The sequence below is a fragment of the Crinia signifera genome, chromosome 1, assembly GCF_055691185.1.
Source record: "Crinia signifera chromosome 1, ASM5569118v1, whole genome shotgun sequence".
NCBI lineage: Eukaryota > Metazoa > Chordata > Amphibia > Anura > Myobatrachidae > Crinia > Crinia signifera.
In genome coordinates, this window is record NC_139217.1 from 396,550,749 (window position 1) to 396,572,094 (window position 21,346).

The window sequence follows — 21,346 nt, forward strand, 5'->3', positions numbered from 1 at the left end:
ACCTATTGACCTAAACTCATGTCGACCTAGACCCACGTCGTCATTTCCCCATGTCAACCTAATGGTGTTGACCTCATTGCTTGTCAACCAACTTGCTGTAGACCAAACGATTCCAACCCTTTAAATGGCATGTTTTTTCCTTGTAAATGATTGCCGCTTTAAAAAAAACATCCAAGTTTATCCGGTCAGATTTGGATGCTATTACATATGCGTCAATATGTTTGAGCTTGATCTCTTTCTGGCTGCTAACACCGGGACAATACGCTGGTGCGTCATTGGTGGAGGCAAGACCATAAATGACAAAGGTCCTGTCATAAGACTAAACAGTTCTGCTAGGGCAGTGGTAGCCAACCCTAGCCCTCGAGAGCTACCAACAGTTCACATTTTCCAGACAACCTAGCTGCTGCACAGCTGCACTCATTAATCACTGACACATTTTAAAAGATACACAGATGGAGCTAATTAGCTCACTTGTGATTCTGTGAGGAGACCTGCTAAACATGCACTGTTGCTAGCTCTCGAGGACTAGGGTTGGCTACCCCAGTGCTAGGGTGATTGAAGGGGTTGGAATCATTAGGTCGACCAAAGGAAGGTCAACATTCATTAGGTCGACACCTTCTAAAGGTCGACATGGGTTTAGCTCGACAGGGTCATTAGGTTGACACAAGTATTAGGTCGACATTGGCAAGGACGGCAGTCAAAATGTCAACATGGGTTATTCACATTTTTTTGTCCTGAATGTCAACATTGTCAACATGGACACCGTATTGGTGCACTGCATGCGCACGCCATGCTTCGGGCACACTATTCTATTCTCCTCCACGCCCTAGTGGATGGTAGGGCATGAAATACCCCCTGTTGGCACATGTCAGCTAAATAAACTGTCGACCTTGACCATTTTGACCTAATGACCCTGTTGGCCTAAAGCCATGTCGACATTTTGAATGTGTCGACCTAAGGCCTGTGGACCTTCAGTGGTCGACCTAATTAAAGTCAACGTTTCTTTGGTGGACCTAGTGACCGTATACCGATTGAAGGGGGGCATTAAAATCACATAAAACACATTTTAGATGAAGCTACAGTTGCCTTCAAATTTCCACAAAGAATGGTCAATGCTTGAAGTTAATGATAAAACAAAATACAACATTTTAGTTTACCCTAGGCCAAGGGTTCCCAAACTCTGTCCTCAATGAACACTAATAGTGAAGGTTAACAATGCTTAGGCAATGGGTGACTGGAAATCTACATGCCGGCTTCTGACAGGAGCCTGCAGTGGTGTCCTTGCCGCGCGGGTACCTGCGGCGCTGTGTATAAAGCTGGCCGCGGTGGGGGGTCCCTGCAGTGAATAAGAAATAACCAGAGCTATCCGCCGGGCTATGCAGCGGCGCGGGAAGCGCTGCCGGGTTTGAAAACACTGGCCGCACGCTGAGTGGCTGAGATTCAGCCAATCAGCGTGTGGCCAGTGTTTTCAAAACAGAAGCGCTTCCTGCACTGCCGCATAGCGCTAATTATTTCTTATTCTTATTCACTGCAGGGACCCCCCACCACCGCCAGCTTTATACACAGCGCCGCAGGTACCTGTGCGGCAAGGACACCACTGCAGGCTCCTGTCAGACGCCAGCATGGACCTCCCTGCCCACTCCCCAGACTGCGCAACAGGTACCCCCCACCCCCTCGGCACCGGCGCGCCCCCACCCCGAATCCCCTGGGGTGCTCCAGTGCCTTGCACCGGCCCTACATGCTGCACTGCAGGTGGGGCAGATGTAAGATGAGTAGAGAGTAATGGTGTGTACACACAGTGAGATTCAGGCTAATGGTCAATTTTAACTATACTATTTTTGCTAACTGCACTTAAGATTTACACTATCTTGCAATTTTGCCCTAGGCCAATACATTCTACAAGCAACATGGTCAAGATAGACTTTCCTGCACAACCTTAAGCCATTCAATACAGTCGCAATGGAGCCGCACATTGAGATCGAATGCGGCTGGACACTGTGCGATTTTGACTAACTTGCTATGCAATTTTTGGCTATATAGTAAAAATTGATAGCCAAAATCGCAATACATGTATACAGCTTTAGATTTGGGTGGGGTGTGTTCAAACAAACAGCTTTATTTTTACACTGCAATTAAGGTTTCAAACAACTGTTGGAAGCAGACAGTACTTACTATGCACTAAAACAAGACTGTATACAGTATGTGCATTTGCTCCCTTTGCATCTGTACTCAGATTCAGATATTCTGAAACCCTGGATTGCTACTGTAGGTTGCCTTGAGGACTGAGTTTTGGAACCAAAGCCCTAGGCAAAATTGCTGTGTGATCACAGCAGTGAGAGAAGATGAAATGATTATATTAGTATTGTATATGGCAGCACTCTCTGCGGAAGGATCCTACAGCCTTGGTATTCGTGACAAGCAAAGGCCATAACAATAAAGTACAACTATTATTTTACATATCATCAGAAATGTATGGAGCAACAATCCATAGGTATTTCAACAGGCCATATAACCATAATCATACCGTAGTCCTGGTAAAGTAATGCACATTATTTATCCACATGTGCTTACGTTTGCAGCTTTCACAGTTGCTAGAGTAATTAACAGTTCATACTGTATATGAGAAAAGACTTATGGAAAAAAAAAAAAAAAAAACAAGGAAAAAGGTATTGATGTCAATAATACACACCTTGTTATAGAACTCCAGTAGCTCCTTGTGGTTAAACTCTAGGAAGACTTTCTCCAGGTTCTAAAACAAAGAGTACACATATTTACTATATGCTCTACACAAAGTATCTACATTTCATCTCAGTTATAATTGATTCACAAGTCTTTTTGTTTGAGGTCAGAAAATGGAAAACATACAGTACGTAGGAGAAAATATAATGTAGTCCGGTCTACTGCACACAGAGCACATATGACAAAGTATATATGATTAAACAATGATAATTCTAGTACTGGATAGACTACATTCTCATGAAGTTTGATTCTTCCCACAAAATGGCTGACTTTTATACAAAATGGCTTCCTTTAATGCATTATTTGCACAAGACTATGCAAACTACAAGAGTGTCCATGTGGCCCTGACTAATGTGGTCCCAATGATTACAACTGAGCCATTTCTGCTCTTTATTAATTCAGTGTTTTGAGTTTTTAACTAAATTTTACTTGAATGTCATGAGCCAACCATGACGTTTAGACCCTTTAATGCTACATTGTATGAGATATCTATAATGAATATAATTTCTTTACTTTTTGCTTCAATAGAGAAAAGTCACATATAGTTTATTATGGAACTACGAGGGAATTTACTTTCCTGGGTGGTGTTCCCAGGAAAGGTGAGCAAGTATCCCAGAATCTAGCTTGACCCGCCTGATACCCTGACAATTACATGATTCATGATGAATCATTCTAACGTAGTCACACCCTCATCTGTGCAATACCGGTAGTCTTGGTATTGTATAGGGAGTATAGCTGTGAGCACATGAGTATGGAAACAACCCCCCAAATTCAGCCTCATTAGCAAACAATAGCAAGGCATGCTGGGATGTGTAGTTTCACAACAGCTGGAGGACCAGTGTTTGACCATGCCTGCACTTTGCAATACACAAAGATTTATCGGCTTGTTTTGTGGCTATACGCAAACGTTTACATACTGTACCCTACTCAGCACCGTCCCCATAAATATTTAGGCTTGGGATCATAATTAGCAAACCATCACCTTTATTATTTGTATAATTTATTGCAGAAACTACCATAGGTTACAAAGCTATGCTGTACACCAAGCCTGATTAAAAGCTTTGTCCATTTCTTACTGATTGGAATACACTCCAATGACTCCATCAGACACAGCATCTTCTCTCCACTGCACACCAGGCTACCAGATTCATTACTATTCTGTTAGGAGTAATGCAAAGTCAATAACACATTAACTCTCTTTAAAGTGAATATATGTTAATGCCTCACTACCAGTCAACTTCTCACTAAATGTAATAGCTAGATGAGAAAGTTACAGGAGCCCACATAAATAGCAATTATTAGGAATTCATTCTGCATAGAAACAGTGTCAGCCTGCAGCAGTCTGAGAATGTTACAGCAGTAACTAAACCCTACACGGACTCTCAGTAGCACAGGTTCAAATGAATATCAAACAAAAGTGTCAATGAATGGCCCGATCATTTGCCTAACTATGCTGTGAAGACTTTATTTCTGAGATTCTGCCATATAATTCCATCCATTCGGAGTCTTGACACATTATTTATGACCAACACCACTTGAGTCTGTCAGTAAATATATACGATGTGCATACTGGAAAACAATGTCTACTCTGCTGTTAAGATAGGTGAGCCCGATCACAGAGCACTAAATGCAGACGTATGACACTAGACCTACCCAACTACTGATCATAGAGCAACTCCACATCAATCTATACAGAAATGACACTGTGTTTAAGTATAAGTAATCCACATGGTTATTTGGTGATGAGGCCCTTATCACATGTCTATCCCAAGATCTTCTTATTTCCCTGCAATTTGTTCCATTGGAACCACAGAAAATATTTTTTTTCTTAATTGGCTTTAAGGACCAAAGTGCCACAAGAATACACCCCTGTGACTCATGACATGTCCCTGTGAGCTGGGGACATGTGCCGCACAGTAATATGCTGGGGCTGTGAAGAAGTCCTTCCCTGGTGCCTTGAATATACTTGCATGGATATTGCTCATACACAGCATCAGAATCTGTTATGTTAGCACTTAATTAATAGACACTAACACGTACAATACAAAGACTTTAATTGTATTAATTATTATATGCAGTGGATTCAATGTAACCCTAGCCATTAATGCCAGACATACAGGGGATCTGGGTGCCAGAGGGGGCTGGGGCCAAATTTGGGAGTGTGGAAACAACTGCCAGTTAAAATTTGAAATAAAAATGCTAGACGCTCAGGTGTAGGTAATTAGTACACCACCTCTCATTGCCCATGGGTCCTAGAAATGGACTTTATGTATAGTGAGGCCCGATATACACATCATTTACATATAGTGCATTCCACCACTGGCAAACTAATACAATTTACCAGCAGGTACAGGGTAAGCCTTAATTTTGATACTGTCATAATGATAGAGAGAAGAGATCTAATGCATCTATACACCTACATTACTATGAATGGTACAGCCCAGTCATGGGAAATGCCTCTGGATTTTGCGCACCTGGCAAATATGCATAATGACTAATCTAGTCAAAACCACTCATCACTTACAGTAGTGTTCCTTCTAGCACCCTGCAGCTATCAAAACCCATGCAGTTCTTCTTCCCTGCCGGGGGTGTCACTCTATGCTGTGGTGCTTCTACAATATCTTAATACAGACTAGACTACATTAGAAGCACCAAAGCAGACAGTGACAACCCCAGGCAGGAAAGAGGAACTGCATGGATTTTGAAAGGTGCAGGGTGCTAGAATGACCACTACATACAGTGTACAGTACTTGCTACTACTTCTGGAGATCCTGAGAAGGGTGGACAAGATCTACGTCAATGCAGCCCCACTCTTGGTTCGGTAATGCTGCAATTCCCTACAGATTGGGTTATCATGCAGTGAGGCACCACCTTCATTAGACAAGTGGGGTGACCCACTGCTCAGGGTTTCAGTATAACTCTATAGTGTTTGTGAGTCTACCCGACATTTCGGGAGAGTAGGTAGAGGCACAAATTCTCTTACATGAGATATAATGTATAAACCAGTGGTTCCCAAACTGTGCGCCGCGGCTCCCTGGGGTGCCGCGGTGCTGTCACAAGGGTGCCGCCACCACAGCCTTTCAGCCGCATGTCTTTTTTTTTTCTTCTCATGCAAAGTTGCAAACTGGCCAGTGTTTGTGGAGCTAGCCGGCGTGGGGAATGGGTGAGTGCAGTGCTGAGCGACTGCCTGTGCCGAGCAGCGTGTACAGTACGTCGGCGCCGGGGGAGTGGGGCTTAGTGCAGCGAGCAGAGCAGCTGCCCGTGCCAAGTCAGCAGGCCGGGCAGCGTTTCACCTGTGCTGGAGGGGGGGCTGAGTGTTAGCCGACTCAGAGGGCCGTGCACCGGGTTATGCGGGGGGGGGGGGGGGGAGGGGAGAATTGGAGTGCAGCAGGGAGCTGAGTGGCTGCCCATGCCGAGTCAGCAGGCCGGGCAGCGTGTACATTGGCGCTGGGGAGTGAGGGTTAGTGCAGGGAGCGGAGCAGCTGCCCATACCAAAGTCAGCAGGCCGGGCAGTGTGTACACCTGCACTGGAGAGGGTGCCGAATCAGCGGGCTGTGCAGCGGGTGTATGCCGTGGGGAAATGGAGTGCAGGGAGCTAAGCTGCTGCCCGTGCCAACTCAGCAGGCCGGGCAGCGTGTACATCGGCGCCGGGTGAGTGGGGGTTAGTGCAGGGAGTGAAGCAGCGGGCCGTGCAGCGGGTGTAACGGGGATTAGAGTACAGGGAGCCGAGCAACTAGCTTGCGGCAGTGACCTGTGCTGAGTCAGCCAGCAGCTCATGTGCAGGTTGGAGGGAGTGGGGGATTGGTGTAGGTGGGGTGCTCAGGACTGGGCAGGGGGTGTAGCCAGCAAAGACTGCTGGTGCGAGCAGGCTGGGCTGAATTATGCTGCAGAGGCCAAAGAGTGCACTGGACAAGGGTCCTGGCGTCTAATTCAAATTCTGGATGAGAAAGTTAGTAAAAAATGAATGTTAGATGTAAGGTTCTGCATAGGGAAATCTACAGGAGTGAGGTGCCTACTATAAATGACTTATACCTATTTCACACAAAGCAGCAAATTACCTGGTTACACATTTCAATCCAGTAATCCAATGCTTCAGCATCACTACATGTGTAGGCACTTTAACACAGGAATTGCTTTGGTGTGAAAGGGTCAACCTGGGTCTTAAATCTCAGGTCACAACCCTGCTTTTCTCCAGGGTCAGCGACCCGGGATTTAAGACCTGGGTTGACCCTTTCACACCAAAGAAATAACAGAGTTATTCAGAAAATGTGCCACTCGGTGTGAAAGGGGGTCAGAATGCATCCGGCAAAATGATGCTTGGTAATTGCCAGGTCGCAGGTCTAAAAGGGGTATTATACAATGTTATACAGTAGGTAAGAGAGAGGACAAGCTGGTAAGCAGGTGGGGGGAGGGGTTGGTCTTGGTGCATGGATGCACAGGAACCTTTTTAAATTGATTTATTTGACTGCAAAAAAAAAAACCTGTTATTTTATATAAAGCCTGTTTTTTTTTTAATGGATGCAGGTGACCAGTATTGCACTGCAAAAATGACGACATGGAGTATTTATGTTCGCTATGTAAAATAAATTGCTACTTATCACTATACATTGCATTGGTTTGATGCCTTTGTGGCAATGTGTGTTCCAGTATATGGGGCTCCAGCGGCGCTGTTTTCTCCTTCGGTCCCCCACTGCGGTGTTGGATTCAGCTGGCAGGTCCCTCTTTACATGCAGAGGTCCTGGGACACTGCAGAGTGGTCAGAGAGCAGAGCTATTGCTGGGTGCTGGGCATAAATCAGAAAAGCACCCATGGCCATACATGGTACATTGTTTATTTTTTAAATGTTATTCCTGTTAATGAGTGCCGTCAATTGTTCTTTGAAAGAAATCAAAGAAATATATTTTTTCTTGGATTTCTGTTATTATTTTTACAAACAAATTAATGAATAATTTTTTTCCTGCTCTAAAGACTGATAGCATTGTTTTGACCCAGCTACTTAAAAAAAAAAAGGACAGTTCAGTAAATATTTTGGTTTAAGGGTGCCTTGAAAAAGTCATGGAGACCCAAAGGGTGCCGTGGACTGAAAAAGTTTGGGAACCACTGGTATAAACCATGTATAGCATAAAGGCACAGTGATCGGAATGAAACCATTTAACAGTATGTACATGAAGACCTCCAGGATTATTTTTCCTTATAAAGCATACATAATGATTGAATTACAAACCCAATTAATTTCAAAGCACTAGGGTGTGTGTACAACACAAAGGCAGATGCATACAATGATGTAACAACATACATACAACAGCTGGGGTTGCGCCTAGAAATACATCACTACTCGTATGCATGAATGTTAAACCCATAATCATTCACCGAAAACAGATGGACATCAGCAAAAGGAATATCCCAAGTTATGAATCAAAATGACGTCTCCCACTGCTGAGTAAACATGAATTGTCTCAGTCAAGGGCAGACATGGATAATTAACTATTAAGCGATGCAATGTGTGGTAGAGTTACTGTAAAGGGTACTGTACTGTAAATCAGTTTTATGCATAGTTGCCTACTTTCTGGCTGCCCTCTCCGGGAGTTCATTGAGGCAGGGGGATCGGGGGCCTCTGATGGGGCGGAAAGGGGGAGGGTAGGCGAGTCATCACGTGTGGGGGCATGGCCAGCACAATTGCATCCTCGTGGTCACACCCACTGCTGTGCACAGCGGGGGCGGGGCTACAATGACGCAATTCATGTAATTTGCTCCCACAGAGCAGTAGACTGACCGCATTCCGGGAGATTTGTCCCCTTTTCAGGGGGCCGGGAGGGGTCCCGGTTTCTGGGAATCTCCCGGCCATTTTGGGATGGTAGGCATGGCCGGGAGGGTAGGCAACCCTGGTTTTATGTGATCTAGTCGCTATTTCTTGAAATGCATTAGAAATATATTTCTGTATGCAAAATGTCCTCCAACAGCTAAATACAAGATTAATATCTATCTGCCGCACTTAGTGCCTCATGCCTCAGTGTCACCAGTTCCTGCTGACACATTGATAGTCCACTATGCACCCTGGTAGATAAAATATCACAACGTCTGTGTATCAAAAATAGATACTGAACCGAATATGTTAAAATATACCTCTCACTTTAGTTTACAGCCTACACATAGTGATAAAACAAAATGTAATATTTCTTTCCTCTCTGCAATAGTCTGTTTGGGACCTAGCAAATGTCTATGTATTAATCATGAGCAGTATATATGAATCTTACAGGACCGGCAGCAGGACATTCCATCCTTCACCGATACTTCATACACAGAAACTACGGCGGTCTTCCTGAGAGCAGTCTCAGCCAATAACAGTAATATGGAAAAGTGGCTTCCGCTATAGCGTACTTAAATTCAGGGATGACACATTCAGCTGAAGACATAACTGACAAAGCAGTCAGTAAATAGCGGTGTATCTGCTGTGGTAGACAGCTTAAGTGTGAAACAAAGAAAGTGCAATAAACTACACAGTACTCCGAACCAGAGGCCACGGTTACTGTATAAGGAAAAACAGATATAATCTCCAGCTGCTCAAGCCATGAACCTGGTAACTACAATTTATTCCATTACTTTTTCAGAAGAGAGATTTTGATGAGATATATAACAAGATCTATCAATGGACAGCAGGACTCTACAGACCCTTATTGAATGAAGTCTCAACTGTCAAGATCTTTCTGTCTTTGTGCCGCAGTAAAACACTTCATGCAAACTTTTTACACAGACGCTATACCTAAGCTGTGAAAAGTAGCACTGCCGGAAAACTATTATATTGTGATATGTTCAAATGTGCCTGCAGCGTTCTGTAATGAAAAACAGTGTATATTCAGCATTACCTTCATCAACATACATACAGTACGTTTAGTGAGCAGAGTTTCAAGGTGTGAGCACATTATTACATTTAAGTGATCAAACATTAACCATGCAGTGACAGGCAAACTTCAATGTGTAAAGGTGCGTACACACTATGCAATATTTTTAAATTCAATCCACAATATGGATATCATTAACAATCATTAACAATATTATCATGGACATTGTCCAGTGGTACCTAACTATTGGGCGCATTTTTCCTGCCTATCCATTTACAATTGTCCAGTGTGTACACACTATATCATTAACAATGCGCACTCATGTGGTTCGGCATACCCCCAGCATGCGAAGTAGCAACTCTGCGACTGTTGCCTAGCGGCTAGGGGTGTGGCCTATGCTTGCGATTGTCCCACAAGGCCGCATCCTATTTTTCGCCACTGTGGGGGCATGGCCAGCGGCTCTCAGCCCCTCTGTCTCTGGGAATAGACGCTGTGTGGCTGGCGTTTGGGGGACTTGCAACCCCCTCTCACACGGCAGGTTCCCCCGCAAGTGTGCAAATGGATGTTTAGCATAAACATCGAGTCGCAGCTTGCCTGCAGGGATGAAATAATTGGATGGTCAACGACCATTGAATGATTTCTACAGCGCCCGCAGATGTAAGGCCCCTCTATGGTGCATCACAGACACATTAGCATGCATTTTCATAGGAACACCCATGAAACACTGGGCGTTCCCAGGGGTGTGGCACGTCACCGGCGCCCCACGCCCCCCTGCCCGCACTGCTGGGTGCGAATGGTATGGCAAACAAGCAGTTTACACCATATTGCCCACGCTCTTAAAATTTCTAGTAGACTAATGAACATGCTGGCGTTCTTACAGGGCAGTAGATAACCCTCATGATACCTCATGGATTCTGCCGACTTCTCAAGTAAAATGGTCAGAGTAGGGCAATGATGATACAATTAGCTGTGACTAGCAATATCAGGGCTTTCAGCTGCCACAGAAGCCAGGCCCGCAATGATACAAATCTCAGCACCGCCCTGCTTGCACCTTCCACCAAGACTGCCTCCCTCCTGGAGGGTCACATAACAAAATTAAGAGCGGATTCCTCTGAGTCTGACTGTCGTCTGCCTGCTTTATCTGTAAATTTCCTACAGCTCAAAAACCAAGGAATGCCATTGTTGTCAGCCATGTGCCCCCTGCGGATATCTGCATGTTGTAGACGAGAGATCCAGGAGTGCAGCCTGAGTGCAGCAGTAAAAGCAGCAGCAGCTGTTGCTGCATGGCAAAGGAGAGGCAGAGCACTGGAGTGGGGGCAGTGATACTCGATGTGTCCTCCGATCTCTAAGCCAGTGATCCAAGGAGTCTCAAGTAGCAGACAAATCACCTGCATTTTCAGACTCTTTGGGTCACTGGCTGAGAGATCAGAGGAGTCATCAGCCTGATGGTCAACATCATAGAGTCAAGACCCTTTGCTGATATGTTTGGAACCCGCTTTGAGGTCAGGACCGTCAGTGTGAGAACCACTGTACTAGACAAATCCATCACACGATAGCTCTTACTGCTAAATTATTTGCAGATTCTTTAAAAACCAAATGCTCTGTAAGTTATCGAACATTTTCTTTGTCTAACCTTATCCAATACACTTGTTACAAAATAAAAGGAGTGTTTAAAGTGTTGCAAATGACAGCTTAGACCCCAGGATACCAACACTAGACGGGGAAGCAATATGTATGTGGGGTGCTTCGCAAGAAGTATGCCTAGAAAACTGCATGTGATAGTGTATTTTTGACACATACCTTTATACATGAAATGTGTAAAATTTAGTGTGAAAGAAAAAGGGGGAAGTATTCTGGAATATCAGGCTGTTACAGTAGACACATACTAGTTACATACCATGGAATAAGGCAATAAAGGTGTTTCCTGTAAGCCAGTAACCAGTTCATCACTGTCGTCATATTGGAAACAAACCTTATGTTTGTGAGACAGAAATTTCATGAATATAATAGAGGCCCCAAATATGAGAGGTGGATCATCTTCTATGAATGTGTAATATAAATCTACTTTCCTTCATGTAAGACAGTAATGTACTATTGCTGTAATGTCATCACTGCATTTCTTCCAATCATTACTACAACAGCATTCACTTACTGATTGTGTGATGCAAATGCCAGAAGGGCTGATGTGTCGGGCAAGCTGCAGAGCACCCAGAGAGACATGGGGCCAAATATAATAGGGTGTGAGTATCAGAAAGTGAGAGATTTCGGGCGAATTTTTCCACATGGCAAAATCAACCTGGTTTTTCAGTGTAAATAATTGCCACTTAAATAAAACAAACAAAAAAATTTCTCACTTTCTGGTTCTCACACCCTGTTACATTTGCCCATGGTCTGGATGGGCAACTCCGCCTCCCGGCACTCTGTTTGGCTGCCCTGCATACAGAGAGACAGGGGGAGTGCCTCAAGCCCAGGCTCCTGTGACTCATGACATTCCCTCTTGAGATGTGACAACTGCCCCTTGGCAGGTGTGCATAGTATAGTACTAGGGCTGATTTAGACCCCCATTCTGACTCTGATAATCCTTTATTGTTTTCATAGAGGCAGATGGAAAAATAATGATAACATACAAACTTGCATTGCACTAGATCCGAAAAATGCATACAGGTTGAGTATCCCTTATCCGAAATGCTTGGGACCACGAGCATTTTGGATAAGGGATTTTTGTGGATTTCGGGAAAAATTTTTTATACTTACCTGGTCCCCTGGCGGTGCCCCGATGTTCACGGTGTCCCCCGGAGTCCACGGTAGCCATCGGAATCCTCTTCAGCGGTATCCCCGGTCCCCCGCAATGCATCCTTGGGACCAGGGATGCAAAATAGAAGAGGATTCCAATGGCCGCCGTGGACACTGGGGGATGAGGAAGTATGAAAAAAGGAGCAGGGGGGGGAGGAACCGAAAAAAAACCTAATATTCTGAAAAACCACGGTTTTCAGAATATTTTGGTTTTTGGATATACGGATAAGGAAGACTCAACCTGTATATTTACGAGACCCCAAGCTAAATACACACACATATATTTCATTCCTGTTCATTTTGAAAATATACAAGGTGGATCAAGAGCCACAGCATTCTTATCTGTACATTTTTAAAAAAAATAAACAAACGCAGACACTATAGGTGCATACACACGGTGCGATTTTGGCTTAAGATTTTTACTATATAGTCAAAATCGTAAGAAAAGTTAGCCCAAATTGCACAGTGTTTACCTTGCTTGCAATACTAATGGTATCAAAGGAAAAACAGACTGGCAGGCAAGGCGATTTTGACTCTGTGGCATACATACATGCCAAATCGCAAATGCATGTAGTCAATATGGTCTCCATGTTCTTCAAAAGTAAATCACATAGTCACAATTGGCCATAGCCGTGTGTACAGTATGCCCCTTATGACAGAGCGAATGCATCATTTGTAGTTGTACTGTATATAAACCACAGGTAGTTTCAAAGCAAATACACTAAGTACTATATACAGTACATTACATTCAGTAGCACACATCATGGGTGCCGGACGGCTCCCCGACAGTCGGGATTCCGACAGTCAATACTCCGACGTCGGAATCCCGACTGCTCCCTCGTGGGGGTCCACGACCACCATAGAGGGAGAATAAAATAGGTGGCGAGCGCAGCTTGCCACCGTGCCCGCAAGGGGCTTCATTGCGCTCCCCACGCTGTGCAGTCGGGATTCCGACGTCTGAGTAATGACTGTCGGAATCCCGACTGTCGGGTAATTATACCACACCCCACATCATATACACCAACTCATTAATACCAATATCTAATCAGTTAATTAAATTGCAGCAACTCATGTAAAACTCATGTTAAGAAGCTCAATCAGTTTTCAGGCCAAAAATGCAAATTTAAGTGACTGACTGTAAAATTATTGTTGGCGCAGTTTAGTTTGCACTGTATCTGCACTGTATCTGAAACTGCTGATCTACTGGGATTTTAATATTAAAACAAGAACCAAGTTGCAGCTCTGTGGGCAAAAATGTATTGTTATTGAGATCAGGGGAGATTGGTCAAACTGGTCATAGTGGACAGGAAGTCAACAAGAACTGAAATAATGTGTTTTAATGGGATCCCATCAGTCACCATCCCCATGGTCAAAATCCTGACAGATCCTGGTAAGAATTTTAGTCTTACCCATAAACCCATCTCTGCCACAGCTTAACCCTAACTGTCCCTCTTCTGCAATCTAACCCTGTTCCTAATGTGGCATAAACATGTGCTGATCCATCCTACATTGTTTCAACTGTTAAGGCTGGTGGTGATTTTGTAATAGTATTGGGAGGGATTTCAAGGCAAATATAAGATACTCTAATATCAATTAAGCATCATTTATATTACACATAACCTTACCAGAGTATGGTTGCTAAGCACATGCATCCAGTTATGGTCAGTCTACCCATTTTCAATCGGTCATTTCCAGCAGCATAATAAGCAATGTAATAATGCACACTGGTTCCAAGAACATGACAATGAAAGTACAGCAGTTCAGTGTACTCCAACGGCCTCCACAGTCACCAGATCTAAATACAGCACATTTTCTTTGAGATATTGTGGAACAGGATTGGCAGCATGAATTTATTAATAATGCCACTATTTCAAGAAATACCAGAAACTCCAAGGAATGTTTCCAGCTCTTTGTATCTGTTCTAAGACAAATATCAGGCTCTCTCCAGTGATGTAACGGTTAAACCACAGGGATGCAGTTAAAATCCCGGCGTTCAGTATCCCGACGGCCGAAATCCCGACACTTTCTCCCTCCGTGGGTGTCCACGACACCCCTGGAGGGAGAATAAATTAGCGTGCCGAGCATAGCGAGGCACCGCCCCCCCCCCCCCCCTTGTCGGGATTTCGGCGGTCCGGATTCCGGCGTCGGGATTTTGAACGCCGGGATCCCGACCGCCGGGATTTCATACTGAATCCATACCACAGAGTATATAAACTAACAATACCAGATAATTGTGCATTTACCTATTTTCTGTTCAAAACCCACATTTTTTAAATACTGTGAAGTATAAATGCGTTTTTTTTTTATTTTAATAAAACACGTATTGTATTTAAAAAAAAGAACACACGCATACAGCAAACTCAATTTTGAGGTGTCAAAAACATAGATACAAGATTTCTTAACAGAAATTCTTGAGGGACAGGTAGAACTACTGTTATGACCAAAAGACCATAAAAAGCTTGAACTATATAAAAATAAATTAGATGTTTGGCCCCATCACTGTTCTTGGCTGATGATGTCATATAATGTAATCATAAAAAAATGTTGGAAAACTACTAACACCCAACCATAAAGAGAAATAGCATTTATCCTGAATGGAAACTAAAGGAAATGGAAACATTATCCTAGTATAATAATAGTAACAAAGCTGGAGAGAATACTGTAGTAAAGAGCTGCGGAGAAAAAGCACTGAAATTCACTCAACATGCTTCAGCCCAGGTACCTCGGTCCGCTATTACAGTACTTTACCTTTCACGTAGACTACTACTGGGAACGCTAAAGTAGAAAAGCAAGCTTGTTTGCATACTGTATCTCTAAACAATTTAACATGCAGCATTGGGACAAAATAAAGGTGGCCATACAATTGTGCGATTTTTGATGATTTCACCCGATTCCGACAGATCAGCCCGAGAAATCAGGTGAAAAGTGGCCAAACCGCATGTGTTTAAAAATGGATCCAATCCAATGTGCTGCAGCGTGCGCATCAGATCAGATATTGAACTTCCTGCATATAAGATAAATCGGACAACTCAGCGGCATCCCATTTAGTCCATCTGGTTTACCTTGACCTTATCTGCCAACTCTCTGGGAGTCCTTCAATGCTATTTTGGGTGTGGTATAGGGTTCCGACAGTCGGGATCCCGACAGTCATTAGCCCGACGTCAGGATCCCGACTGGCCGGACTCAGACAGCATGGCGAGTGCAACAAAGCCCCTTGCGGGCTTGCTGCGCCTGCCATGCTGCGGGCACGGTGGCTCGCTATGCTGGCCACCTATTCTATTCTCCCTCTATGGGGATCCCACGAGGGACAATAGCCGGTGGCCGTCGGGAACCCATCTGTCAGTGTTTTAACAGTTGGGATCCCGACGTCAGGTAAATGCCTGTCCAGACCACAGCCGGCACCCGCTATTTTTACATGTGATAAATGGCATGTAAAAATATGTGTGTGAGAATCAGTAAGTTAGAGATTTTGGGAGAGTTTTCCCAAATTTTTTTTTTTAAATCAGCAATCATTTACATGGTAAAAATCAACCAGTTTTATTTTTATCGGTGTAAAGGATTGCCACTTTAAAAAAAATTGAGAACGCTCCCAAAATCTCTCCCTTTCTTATTCTCACACCCTATTACATTCGGCCCCAAGTGCTAAATCAGATGGAAGAGCTCCAAGGGAGTTCAAGGGAAATCGGATGGGATTTCCCCCATCGGACACGTCACGCTAATGTGTGGGGGGCCTTAAGCCCTGCCCCAATGCGCTCAGGGGGTAAATCAGTTGTAAAAAGCATTGTGTATGTAAAGCACTTTGCATCACCATGGCTACAGCGTGATTTATGGCAACACTGGCATGGGTTATACTTATGCGGAGACAAATCACTTTATCATATACAGACCACTTCTCTAGGGAAGTCTGAGATCCTGGGACTCTGGGAGAACTTCTGAAAATGTGAGAATCTCATAGGCAAGTCCCAAGAGACTAACAGCAGCACTGGGATCTCTCTGCTCTACAAGACCTTCAACTTATTATGCGCTGATAGGGAAGTTGAACTTGTTAGAAATATAAAATTAAAACTTTAAGAACTCAGGGGCAGATTTATTAAGCTCGGTGAAGTGATAAAGTGTCTGGTTGTTATCACCGGCCAATCAGCTCCTAACTGTGAAGCTACAGGCTTGGTTTGAAAAATGACAGGTAGGAGCTGATTCCCCAGTGATAAAAAACCCAGACACTTTATCACTTCAACAAGCTTAATAAATCTACCCCTAAGTAACTACCCCTAATATGGTATAGGTAAATAAGGAAACAAGAATTTACAGTCAGTAAAAAAATATATATCTATATAATTAAGTTCTGTCTAATCTTCATGACACTTAGGGCAGTATTCAATGACCAAGTTCTCCGTGCATGAGAGCGTTTTATTTCGCTCTCCATGCACTCTCCGTGTTCCGGAGGGCTCGCTGCCACTCCTGCTCCCTCTATTCAATGTGGTTAAGACTCGCCACCACTCGCGGCGAGTCTTAACCCCTGCAGGGAGCAGGGAGCTTTCAGGGAGCCGGAAGCAGCCAGAGAGATTAAAGTCTCCCTGGCTGCTCCAGAGGAATGTGAAGAGGAGGGGGGCTCTCCGCGACCCAGGCAGCACAGCCTGCCCCCCCCTATAGCCAGCGGGGGACCCAGTATTCACTGCACCCGTTCGTGCATACTAACGATCGGGTGCAGTGAATATATGAATATGTAATGAGCGGCTCGAGCGCTCCGGCCCCCTGCTGGCTGCACTGTGTAAAAAAAAAAAAAAAAAAAATTAAAAAAAATATATTTTTTTAAATTAAATATATATTCATGTGCTATAAGCACATGAATAAAAATAACATGCCCCTTCACAGAAAAAAAAACTGATTTTTTGACACCAAAATTTCTTAAAAAACCTTTTAGTTTAAAAGTTCACATTCCAGCTCCCCATCAAAAGATGGAGAATTGCTACACGGAGAGACACGGAGAAAATCACTTAGAAAGACGGAGAACATTTCACATTGAATAGGGTTGCTCGCTTTTGGAGAGCAAAATGCTCCGTCCAAGGCGAACAAAGCACAAGTTCTCCACAAAACACGGAGAACTTTTCTCATTGAATACTGCCCTCAGAATAAGTGATATACTTTTTGAGCCTGACAATGCATGTATGTTACACAGAATATGTATGGTCCAAAATCTAAAATAAAAGGGTTATTGTAGTGCAATTTTTGTGCTTTGCGTGCAAAGCTGACTATCTGGTTGCCTGGCGATATTACCGATCCCTTCAGACTGCTCACTCGTATTCTAAGTGGGTGGCTGCGTCGATGTTGCGGGGGACTTGCCCACATTTAAGTGGGGCGGGTAGGGGCACGCAATTTCCAGAAGCCTCCCAGCTTTTCTGGGAGTGTAGTATGAATAGTATAATACTCACAAAATACTTTTACATAGAGATAAGTGAAAGTGCTCTGAAATTTCATGTGTACTGAGACTTGTAGCAGAATTTGCTCAATTTTTGGTATGCTTTTGCTGTGCCATTTAGTGAAACAAAAATATTCTAAAATGAACACTGTGGATGCATTGGCAGATCCAGGGGATGGGGGAGGGGGGGGGATGTGGCATTGTGTGGCTGTGATCACTATCCTCTGCAGTTTATATTCCCTGTATAACAGCTTTGCTAGGTTCAAAGATCGTGCATAGATTATGCTGTCTGCCGCAGTTTATATTTATTGAATGCTGAGCTACTGATGAGCCTGGGCACTCTGAGAACATTTGGAAAGGTGGCACAGAGTGGCAAGTAATGTAAAAAATGTGAGTGTCTCAAGCTGTGATCATGCATGTAGAGAAACATGATGCCAAAATTGCAGCTCCTGCATCCAGACTGCGTGTCCACAGACCATTGAAGGCTCCAGAGGAGATGCTGCAGCACAGTTTGAAATTCAGATAGGGGAGCCACAGTGAGTCTGATTGAAATGACAGTTGGTGGCAGTGGATGTGGCTCCCCTAATCTTGAACTGTGCTGCAGCACCTCTGCTGGAGCATCTGCGCTTTAGACTCACTTGAGAGTCGATGTTCCTTGTTACTGTGTTGGTGTTGCGTATGTATTCACAGTTGCTAACGATCTTGAGATGGCTCCAATGGGCATTTCTATTAGTTTCTGGGCAGCAGCATCACTTGCGCAAATTTATTTATTTTATTTATTTACAGTTTCTTATATAGCGCAGCAGATTCCGTTGCGCTTTACAATGCCTTTGTTTGAAAAATTGCAATTGCATATGCTTTTCTGTGCAAACATGAATTAACCTCTATATACACAAAGCAAATTCACAAAGCAAATAAACAAAGCAAATTCACATATTTCACCTTATTTGCATGCTACAACAAATGAATTTGCCACTCCAAAGTCAGCAAGCAAAGAAAAATCTGAACCAACTTGTATCCTGAAACGTTAATTTGCATGATCCGTAATGTAGTGGTGTGCAAGGAGTCCAATGGGAGTAATTAATACTGGGAAGGGGAGGAGTCAGGATTAATTGTTAAGCCTCACGTCTTTAAAGAAAAAAAGTCTAGATCTGCCCTCTTCTGTAAGCATACAGTATATTAATGGGAGTGTGAGCTATTAAGAGTGCAATAAAGTTCTGGGGTTGGAAGAAGAATTTAATTCTCTACATTATGAGTATTTTACCTCTATAAAGCCCACAGAATCTCAAAATATTTATTAAAAAACACAACTATTAGAAATGACTATTGTGCTGGGAAAAAAAACGCAATGCAATATTTGTTTGGGTAGACTAAAATTAAACAAGTATTCCCAGTTAGAACAATACATCTATCTCCAAAACATTAAAATATGTACCATGAAACTATTTTTTTTCATTCAGTGGTTAACTAAACCCACACGCTTTCCTTGGGACTAACACCGTTTGCTTAATGCAGAAGGGTCCGCTGGGACCTCTGCTGGTCAGCTGTGGTAAAGTGTTATAGTATGTGTGCTGGACAGAGGGAGGAATCCAACACACAAACTTGAAATAGCAGCTGAAATTAGATTCAAGTGCACAGATGCATAAATATAGCATAGACTAAAGCTCATACTGTATGTGCATTATTACATTTGTGTAGTAAATTTCACTTCCACACAGTGTTAAAACATGGATGGACACATTTCTTAAACAAGGCGTTTGTATGCTGTTCGCAACCCATAAACATCACATTCAGTTTGTAGAGCAAAAGCAATGAATTTGCTATTCTGTGGTTTAGAGCTTAAAAACTCTGGGTGAAATTTAATTGGATGAGAGATTCAGAAAGTGAGAGATTTGGTAAGAATTCTCCAGTTTTTTGTAAAGCGGCAATCATTTACACTGCAAAATCAAACTGGTGTTGCAGTGTAAATGATTGCCGCTTTAAAAAAAACTGGAGATTTCTTACCAAATCTCTCACTTTCTGAATCTCTCATCCTACTAAATGTCCTCCTCTAACTGCATCCAATGTGTGGCGGTTTGCAAAGTCTCAATCCATGTATGGTTTAGAACAACACATTGGATTTCACGTTAAACTTCAAATTGCATCATCTCAGAATGGTCTTTTGGAATTTCTTGATTTTGTTTATCTTCTTGCAGCATATCGGAGATTCGGCAAATTATAAATGTGCACAGCTAACACAAAGGGGGAAATTTATTAAGATAGGAGTTTGTATTTCTCATGGGATGTAGCTATGGGCAACCAATCAGATACTATCAATTATCTTCTTGAAGCAACTAAATAAATAGAAGATTCTGATTGGTTGCCTATAGCAACATCGGAATGGGTAAAAAAACTCCCATCTTAGTAAATTTCCCCATAGAAAGAAGATGTTTTTCTACATCAGATACACAACATCCCTATTGCCCTTTGGTTCTTGCAATTTATATCACTAGAGCAACTGTGTTGCCTTTGAAACTGGAGAATTTAGTTTGTTTTCTCAGAGTACATGAGCTCAATTACATATCTATTGTATAATGGGTGCAGGACGTGTGATGCATACCAGCCCCTGTGTCATGGTGAGCACACATCGCACACCCTGCACTCATAATCACATGTCAGCGCTGCTGCAGGAGACATTTTATAGGTGATTTGCACATGCACAGTACAGATTATTTTCTGGGTACATGACAGGTACCATGTTTCTCCATGTTTCTGAAGATCTTCATATTCGCAGTAGAGATTAGTACCGGTAACTTGGTGGGTGACGTGAGACCTGTGTATGCGCAGTACAGTCACTACTGCGCCACAGAGAGTGGGGGAACCGCACAGAGTCTGCACATGGTCCCCCTCCTCTCTTAAACCACTCTTAAGGTCCATACACACTGGGCGATTATGCCCAGTGTGTATGGACAGTGATGATCGCTAGCAACACTGGGTGGGCAAGCCGCTCAGTAAATACACATTGAACTGCTTTCCCTCTGCCCGGCACCATCAGTGGGGGCAGGACGGCTTTGCAAAGCGCAGTGCTATGCAAAGCCATGCCCAAAGCCACTCATCTGCCGGTAATACCAGCAGATGAGCGGCTTTCCCACCGATGATCCGGGAGAGAGCAGCAACGCTCACCACTCATCGCTGGGCCATACACACTAGGCGGCTTTGAGCTGAAAGACGCTCAAACTTGCTGTTTTGAGTGGCTTTCAGCTCAAAGTCTTATCCTAAACAAAAATCTTGCTCCAATGAGAATATTTGAAAGAAAACAAATTATAATTATTTCTTTATCCTTAAGCTGGGTACACACGGGCAGATATATCTGTCATTCAAGTGAGCGGATGAGATATTGCAAGCCCCTTAGGCAGATGTGTCCCCCACTATACAGTATTTGTGAATGGTGTTGTTCAAAGAAATATTGCTCAGCTGTGCAGCACAGCCGATACCTGATATATCAGCGCATCTAGCTGTGTGTACGGACAGCTTGTCAACTGCCAGCGCACTTGCTGCAGGGAAATGCCGGTGACTGACA

At 43.5% G+C, this 21,346-nt stretch overlaps 1 protein-coding gene across 2 annotated transcripts in view; it reads right to left on the reverse strand.

Moving 5' to 3' along the window:
* COMMD10 (COMM domain containing 10) overlaps positions 1 to 21,346 on the reverse strand; it is a 361,043-nt gene that overhangs the window by 17,391 nt on the left and 322,306 nt on the right. For both annotated transcript variants that reach the window (XR_014447849.1, XM_083151620.1), the window contains exon 6: positions 2,690 to 2,749. Coding sequence is in view for 1 of the 2 variants with exons in the window: in XM_083151620.1 (XP_083007746.1) it covers positions 2,690 to 2,749 (60 nt within the window). In the remaining variant the exon portion in view is untranslated. The remainder of the gene's footprint in view (positions 1 to 2,689; positions 2,750 to 21,346) is intronic.